Source organism: Primulina eburnea, chromosome 9 (genome assembly GCF_022965805.1).
Source record: "Primulina eburnea isolate SZY01 chromosome 9, ASM2296580v1, whole genome shotgun sequence".
Classification (NCBI taxonomy): Eukaryota; Viridiplantae; Streptophyta; class Magnoliopsida; order Lamiales; family Gesneriaceae; genus Primulina; species Primulina eburnea.
This window is the reverse complement of record NC_133109.1, coordinates 32,919,379-32,934,015: the sequence shown is the minus strand read 5'-3', so window position 1 is coordinate 32,934,015 and position 14,637 is coordinate 32,919,379. Positions and strand designations below refer to the sequence as shown.

The following is a 14,637-nucleotide window of genomic DNA, read 5'->3' as shown; positions in this document are numbered from 1 at the left end:
ACATATTCTAGTGTAAAATCCAATTTGAGAATTAAAAAAAATAAAATTAAACATATGAAAGGTAACATCTTTGTTTTACTTGAGTGAGTCTCGTATGAGACCGTCTCACGGATCTTAATCCGTGAGACAGACAAATTTTTACCTTACTTGAGAGAGGTACAAGAAAGAAAAGACATTTGCCCTAACAGGATTATATATTAGATAATGGATCCATCACACCATTGGATACACGTAAAAGAATGCCCTGAAAGTGTCGAAATAAACCTCTAGATTCACATTCATCGATGATTAAGCACCACTAGATCTCATTTCATATTTGTTTTGATATTATCGAGCAATTCATTGTCCATATATTCTCTTATAAATTTATATTTAATATGGTAAATATTGCATTGACGAACACACTAAATTCCTATGTTTTCACAAAATATCAATCCAAAGGCCATCATAATATAATTGATTAAACATGCATGAATCGAAACAAGAAACAAATCTCGCGTTCAACAAAAATGTCGCCTCTCTGTAATTTCTACTGTCTGACTTGTTCGTAGTCGCCTCTAAGAAAAAGGAACATATGGTTTCTCCCTCGTGCTACAATAATGAGGTGATCGAACATTGGATAATTTAAAAACAGACTCGCTATTTCATTATCTTCCTCGCCTATTTGAATTTCTACACCCTCTCAAAAGAATCATGACCTGATTGTGCCCGACTCTTCAAGGATGGTCGTCTATTTCTTCTTCTTCGATTGGTTGGCCTGAGACCGTGTATATGCAGTTCCCTGGACATAAAAGGTAGCAAATGGTTGGAAACCACTTTTTACAAATGAATCGAGCTTATGAGACGGATACACCTAAGACCAGAGGTAAAAGAGAAGGAAAAGATTTGGAGAATGTTTTTGCTGCGTTACAGACCTGCAACCATTCATCCATTGAGACGTCCGTTGTCTTAGTTCCAACTTCCACCTTTGGTGCCTTCTTGGTTTTCTAATTAATGAACACACACAGCACAAATGTAAGCATCTGATTCAGAACGAGAGATGAAAAAAAAAGTGCCTATCTATGATGGAAACTAGATTAAAGATGGAAGCAAACAAATATACTACTGCAATCTCAGCACCATCGATTTAAAGGGCAGGAAACTGTATCTGCAAGTGGTTAAGAAACTTGCTGGGGGTGACGTATGATTGGTAAACAGTCCCTAATCCACCCAGCATGAAAGTATTTGGGTCTACTAACAGTAACAGGTAGATAAGACGGATATATATTATACAAAACATGAAGATTTAATAAACGAGATGTCAAAATGGTATAATCATTATTTTGAATTTATTTAATTAAGAAATATGCGTTTTCTACAAAAGTTATGAAATAGGGAGGCATACGAGACGAAGTCCTTTAGCACAATTCGAGGCGCTTGGTCTTAAGTTGCATACGTCCTTGAGTAATTTTCCGGTATATATAAAACACTCTGACACTCCGAAATAGACGGTGAAGAGTTCAAGTGCATATATGGTAATTACCTTTGAGAATTCTTGTATTTGACTACGTATCCAAAATCCTAGAAGACCAATAAGGGCGGCCCCCAGGCAAAACAAGAAAACTGACTCAACACTGAGCAGACCACCTGGCTCAGTAACTTCAATGGTCCCATTGTAGAAAGTACTCTGGTATGGGTGCTGGTCAATCTCGTAAACAATAGTTCCCATGAGAATGTATGCACCAGACTGCAGGACAACTGATATTATATTTTGCACGTAAAAATTGGCGTATTCAATGCTGCTAGAACACTTGGAACAGTAAAATTCAACATGTCTACAAACTTGCCTGTAAGAACTTGCTAACGGCAAAAAGATAAGGGAAAGTTGCTTGAGCTGATGGAGGAACCGAAGCATTGTTAAAAGCCTAGTAGATAAAAACACACATCAGTAGCAAAATTCCAAATTATACTAGTCCGAAAGTGTTACAGAAAGAAAAGTACGCAATTTTTAATCCTGGATGCAAGATAAGTGCCGAATCTAACAAAGTTATCATCTAAGAGTCAAAACAAGTATCTGTACTATCTACTCCTTGCATCAGTGAGGAACCATAAAGACCTCATTTATGACTCATTGACACCGAATAAAAAGGAAAGATCTATTAGAGACAGGGTGTAGGCCCAACACGTGTGCACTCAGAAAACTGAGTAAATCTTTTCTTGCCCTGTTATTTCAATCTTCAAGATTGTTAAACCTGTTACGTGGTAGACACGTTGCTGAACACAAGGAATGCTAAGGTTGTATGCCAACCTCATAACAAAAGTGCAACACTTGTTTATTTGATTGAATTATCAACCATCTTATTAGACAAGTAGTCACACAAGTGGCTTAATAAGCATCTCCAGATACAAAAATTCACTAGCACTAAGATTCCAATTAATAATGCACGGAGTACAGAAAATTCTCACAAATATGCTTCAAAACCGGTCAAGGTTCACCAAGGATGATACCGATTCTTTTATTAAGGGGTAATTTGCATTCACCTCCCCTACACTTCATGTATTTGACAGTTCCCTCTCTTGGCATGTTATAATTTTTACACTTGATTAGGGAGGTAAATACCAAATGCATAAAGAATAGGGAAGGTTAATGCAAATAACTTATTTATTAAGTATTTTTCTTGAAAAGATTTAAGTTATTGTGGGAGGCAATTTAATAAGTGCAGCCTGTCTATGAAAACTGTAAAATTCAATTTAAAAAATGTTGTCGCATAAAACTGTCCGACAAATTCAGCTATAAGGAAAATCGGTTTCCAAACAGACTAAAACAGACAAGCAACTACTTTTTTGTTTGGCTTTCAGACTACTCAAAACTTAAGGTTGTCATTCTCATGCAATTTAAATTCGAGTTTGTTCATGATTACTACTATAACCACATCATTCGAAATGAATTCAACTCTTAACTGTCTCGCTTTTATCCCCATATCGATCCCAATACAAAAACTTATTTGAATCATTTAAAATATCTAACTAGTTGAACAAAAAACTTCCAAATGACAACACACCCAGTCAAGGATTTTTTTTACTAAAAAACACTCAATTAAAAAACACATAAAAATTCCCCTTTCAGATAATTGTAGCAGAGAAGCATAAGAACATTGTAGAAAAGTAAACAAGATACCTGTGCAGAAAGATTTTGCAACAAGTAACTTGGATCATATGCGGGATGAACACTGGCGTGGATCGCAATAACATTAATACTTGAATCCCCTGCGAACACCATTCAAAATATCACAAGTAAATTAAGTCATCCATAATTTTTCAGCAAGTACCAATTTCCAAAAGATTGAGCGTAGATCTATGCCATTTTGCCATTTTCAAAGCCACGATCTTAGAAACAACATCAAAAAAAAACTAGAGCTATATAATATCAAAATTAAAGACAACTCTAGAAGTTCAAAAAGAAAAAAACTTATGTTTCAACCATATACAAAGAATTACCTTCATTTTTTATTCCAACCAAGAGTTCACTTTCCTCCCCTGCTGCAACCACTGAAAAATTAGAGAAAATAACTCAACACATGCATAATTATAAGATGGGTGCAAAAGTTTCATCATATCTCGGAGAATCATACTCAAACAACAAATACTAACATTTAGAGGGATTTTTGGGGAAAACACAAACTGTTTCCACCCCTGGAGCAGGTCCAAAACTCCCACTACCGAAGTCTTGGGCATCCTCACCAATGATCCCAATATCTCCTTCCTCGGCTGATTCAACAACTTCTGCATCAGGGTCTGGCTCACATCTTGCGACTATCAATCAGTAAACATATTAATAAGAACAGATTTCTGTCGAGCGTTGCCAAGTTTAAAGGGGGTTGTTCTCCAAAACGCAATATAACTAGAAGTTACCAAACTCAAGAAACTGATCGAAAGGAGCATAATGCGCGCTTAACAGTAATAAATTCTCAGAAATTAAAGAGGTAAAACACGCTAGAACCTCATCGTGCGTAAAACAATGCTTAAACAACACGAAAGAGTTGAGCCGCAACAGAGATTCAATCAAAACAACAAAATGAGCAATAAATGAGAAAAAGCACCACAAAATCTCCGTAGGAGTAGAAATTTAGTAAACAAATCTCAGATTGAAATTAATCCAGGCATAGTATTCTCGATCTGATCTAATTCACTGTCCACATATCCTAATGCAATAAAAAAAGATTCGGCTTAAAGATATATTTTTTCACATGCATGTCATCGATACGGTCAAATATAACAGCCCCAACCAATTCCGAATGTAACATAAAGGAAAAAAATAGGGTTTACAGCGCGAAACGGATCTGCATCCAAGATGCTTACCTTGTAAAATTGAAGGCGACATGAGAAGCAGACATAGAATCAGAAGAACCCTAATTGCCATTTCCCCTCGATTGCTTACCCCACGTAGAGAGAACAAGATGACTTCGCCTGCTGATGGGCCGTGCACGTATGTGCGTCCAGCGAGCAGAGATATCTCTTTTAAGGCGTGGACTAAAGATCGAGGGTCAAAATAGAGAAAACGTTTTGTCGGGATCAAATCCATGATTTACAAATTTATGTGGGCAGATTGATAATATTTTTAAAGGGACGATGTGGCAATATATGACACGTGGTATAAAGGTGATGCTCCATTGGTGGCAAATGTCAATTACTGATTGGGAGCACGAAGATTTTCCAGCGAATGTGAGTGAAATGGAGTGGGAATAAGGTTCGATAGAATCCCGTTGGACCAAGCCCACAAATTATGAACGACGGGTTAATTAATCAATTGAGTGTGTCTCATGTAACACCGTCTCACAGATTACAGATCTTAATCTGTGAGACGGGTCAACTCTACCCATATTCACAATATAAAATAATACTCTCAGTATAAAAAGTAATATTTTTTCATGGATGACCCAAATAAGAGATCCGTCTCACAAATATGACCGTCTCACACAAGTTTTTGCTTAATTATAAATAGTTAGTAAATGAAGGTACCAAGCGGGGATGAGGATTTTCTCCTAATCAATTGAGATCCGATATCCAAGTATCCAACTTAAAGGAATTGAAAGAGGGTATGGAACAATGTTTGGACATGATAATTTAGAAATTTTTGGGTTCGAAGATAGATACATTTTATATGATGATTTCTAAAATAATAGGAACTCTAAGTTCGCAATTTCTTATGTTTAACCTATATTTTGACTTTAGAGTGCAAAAAATAAAATAATTACAAATCTGATGGATGTTTATAATTTTATAATTATAATAAGCAATTAAATATATGTGTTATTTTTCATAGACGTTGAGATTACTTGTGGATAGTAACATATTATTTAAAATATTTAAGAAATAATAAAAGAGTGTCGTCGAATCTTAACAGGTAATGTTGTATCTGATGTGGACAAGATCAACGATAAGAAAAGAGTAAGACTGAGATATGAGACAATCACAAGCCTCGTGATCAAATAAATAGCCTGATTTTATATATATTCGATTATCAGGTACATGTTGATGTACGAACATATGTTGATATTGTTTAGCATTGATGAATAATATTGTGTTGAACAATGATCAATCATTGGAAATGAATAATTTGATATTATATTTGTATTTGTTCATTATTGTTGATAGTATTAGCAGTCGTTTATTGGGAAACGTCTTACATGATATTTCTGTTTGTCACATTAGTAGGGAAGACGTATTGACAATATTGTTGTCGTCAGAGTAGGGGTGTGACAGGATGTGACATAGTTGTTTGTTGCATTAGAATGATAGTAATATTGTTGATGGCTCGGTTGTACAGGAACATCGAAGAGAGTGTTCATGTTATGATTTCAATTATATCTTATGTTATTAATATATCTATTATGTATTACGATGGGTGTGTGTTATATATGCTCATTTTTCGGGCTGTAAAGTTGAATAATATGAGTGATAAATATGTTATTTCTGCTTCCTTGTTTTTTGTTTTACCATATACTCCATTCAATAGCTCATTTGTTGTTCTTTAATTAAAATGGTACAAAAGACTCCATAAGCAAGCTTGTCTCTGATCTGAACAGTTCAGCCTTGGAGTCTGATGATGGTGAGTTCTTCTCTGCTATTAAAATTATTAATGTGATATTATAATCGGAGTATATTGAGGGGCTGTATGATGACCTTATTTTCTAGCATCTCTAGTTTTAGATTCCACTCCCATGCTTCATTGTGTTGAATTTCATCTTGTTCTCATTTTTCTCTCAGCTTGATTTTCGGGGAAATATGAAAATGAGAGATGAACAACCATTTTAAATTGCAAACAGCAAAACTAATATTTTCCAAGGAAATGAGGCCATACCATCCCGTGTTTCTTTCGAGGAGCGAACAATGAATTTGTATTCTCAAGTCTGGACGTTTTCAAAATCTGCCATGAACTGCAATTTGGAGAGTTATGTAGAGTTGCATTGTTATCATAGAATTGTGGTAGGTAGCTGTAATTGTTTGTAGTGGCGCCACCGTTTGTCTATATCGATCAGATAAAAAAACTCATCTGATCGAATTGAGATAGCTGCTCAGAATTGTTGGACTGGAAAAGGTGGTGCATTTACTGGGGAGATCAGGTTTGTTATCTCAACATGCTGTTCTCTAGATCAAGGTTATCTTGTTTGTGGAAAGAAAGGATTTGCAGATGTTTTGTGTTTTCATTCGAGGACCGGGTACGAAATGAACTGTGCTACTATTGGCTTGATACGGTTTTCTAATAGATATGAAAGGTGAACTGTGATCTCATTCATCTAAAGAAAATGGAAAAAGCAAAGAAAATCTAAGAAATTGGTTCCTTTGCTGACATTCTTCTGCATATCATTAATTTGGCTGTAGGGGTTATTTGATGGTTTCCATATTTTGTCATACCATTTTAATTGGTTCCACTTGAGTTGTTTCATATGCTTATTTCAGCTGGTTATTCTCGCAATTTCGCCATTTCGCCCTGCAGTTTTGCACTTGGTTAATAATCCTCTACTCGACCTTTATAATCGACACAATTGTGCTAGTTACCATAGGAGCAAGGATTTACAATTTACCACTCCATCTTGTATAGCGTTGAACAAATAAAAGACCTTGGCTGCAATTGGGTGGTTTTAGGGCATTCCGAGAGGAGACGTATAATTGGAGAAGACGATCAAGGAAGATATGCAAGTATCCCCACTTAAATGATTTCGTCCTAAATTTAAAATATAAATATCAATGTCACTATTGTCATATGCATATCACCAATTATTTTTCTGTCATTCATAGCTTCTTCTAAAAAGAGATGGGAAGAAAACTATGAGTTCGTATGATGTTATGGCTTTCTTTTTATATTGCTGAATTTTATATGTGCCTTAAGTCCTGTTCATTCATCATCTTCTGTAGTTCATTGGGAAGAAAGCTGCTTATGCCTTGAGTCGGAATATTGGAGTGATTGCCTGCATTGGAGTGTTATTAGAAGAAAGAGAAGCGGGAAAAACTTTTGATGTTTGTTTTCAGCAGTTGAAGGCTTCTGCTGGTAAGTTTAATCTCTCTCTCTCTCTCTCTCTCTCTCTCTCTCTCCATATATATATACATCCCTGCGTCATTTGTGATATTTTTCCTCTCACTTTCATGATATGCAGATGTTGTCCCGAGTTGGGATAAGACTGTCATTGCATACGAGCCCGTATGGGCTATAGGAACTGGTAAAGTGGCCACACCAGAGCAGGCTCAGGAGGCCCATGTAGCTGTTCGTGATTGGCTTAGTAAGAATGTTTCTGCAGAAGTTGCTTCCAAAACTCAGCATTATTTGTGGAGGTGTGTAATTTCCAGCTTGAGTTTTCTAATTTTTGAGAGAAAATGACTTCTAGTACCAAGTACTCAAATAATCTATGAAATCTTGATTCGGTTCCAAGATCCAATGTAACATCAATTATATAGCCAGCTCTAACATTTCAGTAGTCTCAGTTTTCAGGTCAGGATGTAAGTGACATATTTCCTTTATTTGTCCATTCACCTGTATAATCTCAAAATTTGTATCCACAGGTTCTGTCAATGGAGGCAATTGCGCCGAGCTTGCAAATCAAGAAGACATCGATGGATTTCTGGTCGGTGGTGCATCCCTCAAAGTATTATCTTGTTTTCCTGCTCATATTTATGTTTTACACCCTGCTATCTGTTTGTGTACCTATCTTGTTTTCTCTCTCCCCCCGCCCCCTTTTTTTTCATTTCACATGCTGTACTTAGCAGATAAACATCATCTCCTTTGCATTAAATCCGAGATAGATAGCATTTTTTTTGGTGAACATTAGTACAAAACACGATGACTTGGTGAGGTTCTCACATGTAAGCTAAGATGCTTCATACTTCAGGCTAAAATCGCAAAAAGGTCAACATTTGACATGTACTAAATTTGCTGCTACTGATAGTTGTGAGAAGTGCCAATGACTTGTACTTCATCTGACACCAAAATCTCAAATATGAGACGATGTCTCGAGTTCAAGACTCAATTGTAAATCTTCTTTTCCAACTAAAAAAAATAAAGTGGGGTGTATTCAATTCAGAGTTTTGATGATAATAATGTGACATGTGTGATGTGTATGTCTTGTTTCTTTATGATTTAACCACTGTAGGGTCCCGAGTTTGCCACTATAATCAACTCCGTGGCTTCCAAGAAGGTTGCTGCATGATTTTTGAATCGTGACAAAGGCTTAGAGAATTGCTTAGCCAAAACATATCTTTCAGACAACATCAAGATCCATTCCCTCATTTTGCTTCAAATATTTGATGAAATCGGTAGAGTTTCCTGGGGAAGAGAATCCATCGAGCGCAGTAAGCCCTTGGTCGGATCATATCGTGACGCGGTAACTTATATACCACACTTCTCCAATATATGACAGATCATCATTGAAATGCATCATTTTTTTCAGATGGAGTGAATCTCGCAAGTTCTTCTTTTTGTGAGTTTGAGACATTTTTCTCTCAGATTTTTTTTTTTTTTTTGCCTATTTTGATCTTTTGTTATCCTTTTTATACACTTTCTTTTGCTGAAATATCCTTCTTTTAAAGCAAAGCTGGTTTTCTTTTCGCCCACACGAAATTCCCGACTCTATCCAGCTTTCTGTCGTCATAATTCGATTATGTATATTTCATTTTCCAATCTTCTTAAGCAAATAAATACCTTTAGGAGTAATTAAAGAAAGTATTATTATTGTAAAAATCATGTGTTCAATTTAGATAGCTGTAGCTTATATAAATGGTACATCACGAGCTTGAATTCAATAATTTTTGGTATAAAATTTAACAAGAATTGTAATCTTTAATTACATATAATTGAAAAATAACAAAAAATATTTTAAAAACCAATTTCCAAGGTGGCTAACGAGCGTTATATATATATATATATATATATATATATATATATATATATATATATATATAGATAGATATAAACGGTATGCACATCTAGATCACGAGGTCGAATTTAATAATTTTTTTGATGGATGAGAAAAAATTGATTTAGATTTAAATCTTGAGGCATATATAGTGTTATATATAATAATAATAATAAGAATTGTTTTCCTATATATAATAATAATAAGAATTGTTTTCCTACATAAAATATATGACTATTGGTTTAGGAGTAGGTCTCTTGTGAAACGGTCTCACGAATCTTTATATGTGAGATGAGTCAAATTTACCGATATTCACAATCAAAAGTAATATTCTTAGCATAAAAAGTAATATTTTTTCATTGATAACCCAGATAAGATACTCGTCTCACAAAATATTACCTTTGAAATCGTCTAACACAAAATTTTACTTTGATTTATATTCTAATTTTAAAGATTAATTTACATGAGCACGAGGCTGCCAAACCACGTGATAATATTTCTCAACGCTCCAAAGTCCAAATTCCAACAAAATGTTGACTTCAAATTCATGTTAGCTCAACTCTCTGATTTGTAATTAATTTATTTGATTTACTATATTATATTCTTTTATATTATCGCCTAAGAAAGATAACACCGGGCATGAAATAAATGGTTTGATTAAAAAGAACTACCATTTGCACTTACTTTTTTTTAAAAAATTAATTTACACTGCCTTTTCAATTATTATTTTGAGTGAATCTCATGTGAGACCGTCTCACGGATCTTAATCTGTGAGACCGTCTCACGGATCTTAATCTGTGAGACCGTCAACCCTACGGATATTCACAATAAAAAGTAATACTTTTAGCATAAAAAGTAATACTTTTCATGGATAACCCAAATAAGTGATTCGTCTCACAAATACGACCCGTGAGACCGTCTCACACAAATTTTTGCCAATTATTTTACTAAATACCAATTACATTTGAGTGACTCTTAATATTTCCAACCACGGGCATTATTTTAAAAATCTTATCTATTTGAGTACATACATTCGAAATTTTCAAATTTATTCATGTTTTTTTATAGCGATTTTTTTAAGCTTTTAAGAAGATTCGACAAACAAAATTGATTTACATCTTCAAATCCAAATAATTTAAAATTATGATATCTATAAAAACAAATACAAATTAAAATTGGACTTTGGGACTTTGGATATAGGGCAACACAAGCTCTTAAAAATTTATATATACTATATAATCTTCATAAAAAATCTTTTTATAATTAAAATTAAATACTTGGCTAAATAATTTTAATTTTTAGAATAAGAATAGGTAATTTTATTTGTGTCCTCATTTTCATAAATTTCATCCATTTTTTTTTTGAAAACTAATTTAATCCATTTTCAAGAAACATCAAACTTCCTTATTTCACCTACATCAAATTTCCATTTTCAACAATTTTCCTCTCACCCTCGTCTTCTCATTTCCCTGTCGAAAAACCCAAAGGAAAACATACGTATACACTGTATATACAAATATGAGGGCTCCACGAAGACCGATCGAAGTTGTGTCGTCGTGGGTGCGGCGGCAGCCGCCCAAGGTGAAGGCTTTTCTTGCCGTCATCAGTGGTATGGCGACGCTCGTGCTCCTCCGCGCAATTGTACACGATCACGATAATCTTTTCGTCGCCGCGGAGGGGGTTCACTCGATTGGAATCTCTGTGCTTATTTACAAGCTTATGAAGGAGAAAACTTGCGCAGGTAATGATTCGATTGTGTGTGTGTTATTTTAGTTTACGTGTTTGCTAATGCTGGGGTTGGTGTTTTAGGGTTTCATTTTAATTGGTTGAGTGGAGGATGAGAAAGTTTGAGACTTTTGGGATTTTGGGAAGATCTTGTTTTGATTAAATTGGCAAATTTGGGAAATGTGCGAAGTGGCGCTACTTTTGTTTATAATAAGGTATTTCTTGTGTTGCAAAGATGTGATTTTCGCCATACTGTTTTCCTTTTGTTATTGAAAATATAATCTCGGGGTCTAGTTACGGGCTTATTTGCGCCATTGAAATGAAAGAAGGAAAAAACATTAATCCTGCCTAAAATCTTTGATTTTTTTCCTTTGACCATTGTGTTCAAGAATTGGTTCTTTTTTTAGGGTCGAGATCAACCTTTAGTTCGACTTGAATTGTGAACTGTCTTTATAACTCCAATCAGTGTCCTTGATGTGCTTTTTTATTTAATTTAAATTTTCACGCTCCTAACTTAAAGTTGTGCAGGATCTTTTATGGGCTGTAAATATAATGTGCTGTAAACTAATTGTGAAGTTGAAGGTAACAGAAACTAGACACTTGAGTTGAGAACCTTGAATCAAAACAAGTAACATTAATACTTACAGATATTTTGATTGTCGCTAAGAACATTTAGCATGTGGCTCTGCTTTACAGTTTGGTTTTTTCTTTTGGTTTGTCAATGTGTTTTGATTGCATTTCTTGGTGAGATATATTCTCTTTTAGTACAATAATTGGGGCGTAGTTTGTATTTTTGAATGATTTGTTCCACATTCCAGGTAACTTTTGTGAAGCAAGCAAATGACTATGTTATTGGTGCTTTTTGGTTGGCTTTTTTGTGGTGCCGGATGCTGATACCCTTCAATTGTTTTTAAATTAAATATTGCAGGGATTTCACTCAAATCCCAGGAGCTGACAGCTATCTTTTTGGCTGTTAGATTGTATTGCAGTTTTGTTATGGAATATGACATACACACGTTGCTTGACATGGCTACACTAGCTACAACCTTGTGGGTTATTTACATGATTCGTCTGAAGCTAAGGTCAAGTTACATGGAGGATAAAGACAATTTTGCACTATATTATGTGGTGAGTCTTAATATGCGCATGGGAATCATACTATCTCTGTCTTAAAAAAATGAGTGCATCACTTTCCATGCATTGCAGTTGGTTCCTTGTGCTGTTTTAGCTCTATTGATACACCCATCTACATCACATCACTTAGTCAATCGGATTGCTTGGGCCTTCTGTGTTTACCTTGAAGCCATTTCCGTCTTACCTCAACTACGCGTCATGCAAAACACTAAGGTAGAGTTTTACTTGGAATTTCTGTGTTAGGTGTTAGCGTATTCATGTTTATTTTGTAATTTTGGCTTTTCAATTCCTTGGCTACAGATTGTGGAACCATTTACAGCTCATTATGTATTTGCATTGGGTGTTGCGAGGTTTCTGAGCTGTGCTCATTGGGTTCTCCAGGTTTGATACACTAACTTTATCATTATTTTTAAGCATTCTTTAGCTGGCTTGATGTAAAATGCGAATCATTGTAATAACCCATTATCTAATCCTACTCAAACATTTCACCATTACTCATAAATGTTACAAGGTACTAAATGGGAGTAAGAATGGCTTCATGGAGTTTTACGATATGGTCATTTTATTTTGTTAAGCATGTGAAAGTTGATGTTGAATATACCCTATCCGGCCATCTCTATGAAACCCGGCTATCGGGCATATAATAATCTTGTAATTTATGTGGAAATTAAATTATATTCATATGACCTGTTCCTACTGCAGTATTCTGTTAATGCATTGTTGGAAGAATTTGAAAGCCCATTGCTATTTGAAATTACAAATCTACTTGTGGCACCAAACATTATATTAACCATTAGAGAGGAATAATTCCTCTGTGCTATCCTACGTGGTACAACTATGGAGATTTGACGTTTAGACTGCTACACTGTAGATGATTTTGAGTTGCACCGTTGCCCCCATTCTATAGTTTCTGGTACAATCACTGGGTCTTAAATTTATAATTTTTTTGCAATTGCCAGGTGTTGGACAGCCGTGGTCATCTTCTCGTGGCATTGGGCCATGGACTATGGCCATCAATGGTTCTTTTATCAGAAATAGTTCAAACGTTCATCCTGGCCGACTTTTGTTATTATTACATTAAAAGGTCTGCATCTTAGGTCGTATAGCTATCTTGTGTTATTCATTCTATTACATCTCACCAACCTTGCTATGTTAACCTGCAGTGTCTTTGGAGGGCAGCTCGTACTGCGCCTTCCCTCTGGAGTGGTGTAACCAATCTTGTGCACTGACATGCGACAAGGCTCGCTCCACTCCTTCAGCTCAAAAATCTGGTGAAATGAAATGCTAATAACTTAGGCAGATTCGTTATTTATATCAAGCAGTTGGTTTGCTGTATACCCAATTGACTGAACCGACTCAGCTGTATTTTGGTTTACAATATGGTTTGGCTGTGTAAGCATTTGAATCAATGATCATGATGCTTAGGTTGGATGGATGATGTTTCAGTTCATTAAGAATTACATTTTGTGTCTCTGGATCTCATCAACACTTTCATTTTCTACATTTAAAAATATTTCATGTAATTAGTTCTCGCCTAATTTTATAATTAAAAATAATGGTAAGATCTAATTTTGTTATATTCAAAGAGTTTTAAGATCAGAAAAGTTTTGGTGAAGTATTAAGAACTAGAAGCATTATGATAAAGATAAGGGAAATAAATTCATTTTCATAATAAATTATTATTATTATTATTTGAAATCATTTATATTTATTTAATTATAATTTTTTTAGGCATTAAGTAGATTAATGTGTATGACAAATTATCTATATATGTCAAATCTTTTACTAGATCAAATTATTTTATTCATGTATTAATTTACTTACTATTTTTGTCCAAATCCATTAATTTAATTTTGATCAAACACCTGATCAAAATTTTTAGTGTCTTGCATGTTATGCTTTACCCAGACCATACCATGCCGCCTATTAACGCAAATAAGAATCGAATTTACCAAATCATCAAAACACGTTTTTAAAAATTTCGTCTCTTTTAAGGTCTGCAAATGCATGGCACCACACTTGTCCTAAAAGACTCGAAAGTTCTTCTCTTTTTTATATTACAACAAATACCGTCTCCACCAAGAAACGCACCATCTCTCGATTTATCATTATTACTACTTTCTTTGGAAATTTTTTTAAAGTCTTAGTAAAGATAGGAGATTTACATAAAGACAACAGCTGTGAAGCAGAAAAGGAAGTTGGTTCGCATGCAGAATAAAAATGGAAGGTTTTGTTTAAGTGAATGTTAAAGAGCAGGACGGGTGATCTAATTATAGGCAGTCCAACAAATAACGGTGAAACCCGAACTCTGATACCATGTTAAGATTGGAACTTGGACCTAATTCAATCCCAAAAGCTAGCTCAAGGGGGGATTGTTCAATCCCATATATAC

The 14,637-nt window shown here is 34.8% G+C and overlaps 2 protein-coding genes and 1 long non-coding RNA gene across 4 annotated transcripts; 2 read left to right on the top strand and 1 right to left on the bottom strand.

Annotated features, from left to right (window-relative positions):
• Nucleotides 1–697: 697 nt before the first annotated feature.
• Nucleotides 698–4,509, bottom strand: LOC140841825 (translocon-associated protein subunit alpha-like). The gene is made up of 8 exons (XM_073209521.1): nt 4,339–4,509; nt 3,631–3,792; nt 3,478–3,528; nt 3,158–3,246; nt 1,827–1,904; nt 1,523–1,726; nt 915–986; nt 698–781 (listed from the first exon to the last, which is right to left on the bottom strand). Exons 1-8 carry the CDS (start codon nt 4,397–4,399, stop codon nt 731–733), a joined length of 768 nt encoding a protein of 255 aa, XP_073065622.1. The 5' UTR covers nt 4,400–4,509; the 3' UTR covers nt 698–730.
• A 2,003-nt stretch (nt 4,510–6,512) lies between these two features.
• On the top strand, nt 6,513–9,059 carry LOC140840598 (uncharacterized). 2 transcript variants are annotated; one of them, XR_012120027.1, is made up of 4 exons: nt 6,513–6,602; nt 7,082–7,528; nt 7,635–8,120; nt 8,625–9,059. It is a non-coding gene; the product is annotated as an uncharacterized lncRNA (long non-coding RNA). The 2 variants fall into 2 exon arrangements; XR_012120026.1 differs by lacking the exon at nt 6,513–6,602 and having other exon boundaries at nt 6,610–7,528.
• Nucleotides 9,060–10,787: 1,728 nt separating this feature from the next.
• On the top strand, nt 10,788–13,716 carry LOC140841824 (uncharacterized). The gene is made up of 6 exons (XM_073209520.1): nt 10,788–11,127; nt 12,040–12,239; nt 12,318–12,458; nt 12,546–12,626; nt 13,205–13,329; nt 13,409–13,716. The coding sequence occupies exons 1-6, from the start codon at nt 10,905–10,907 to the stop codon at nt 13,455–13,457; spliced, it is 819 nt and encodes a 272-aa protein (XP_073065621.1). The 5' UTR covers nt 10,788–10,904; the 3' UTR covers nt 13,458–13,716.
• Nucleotides 13,717–14,637: the final 921 nt, after the last annotated feature.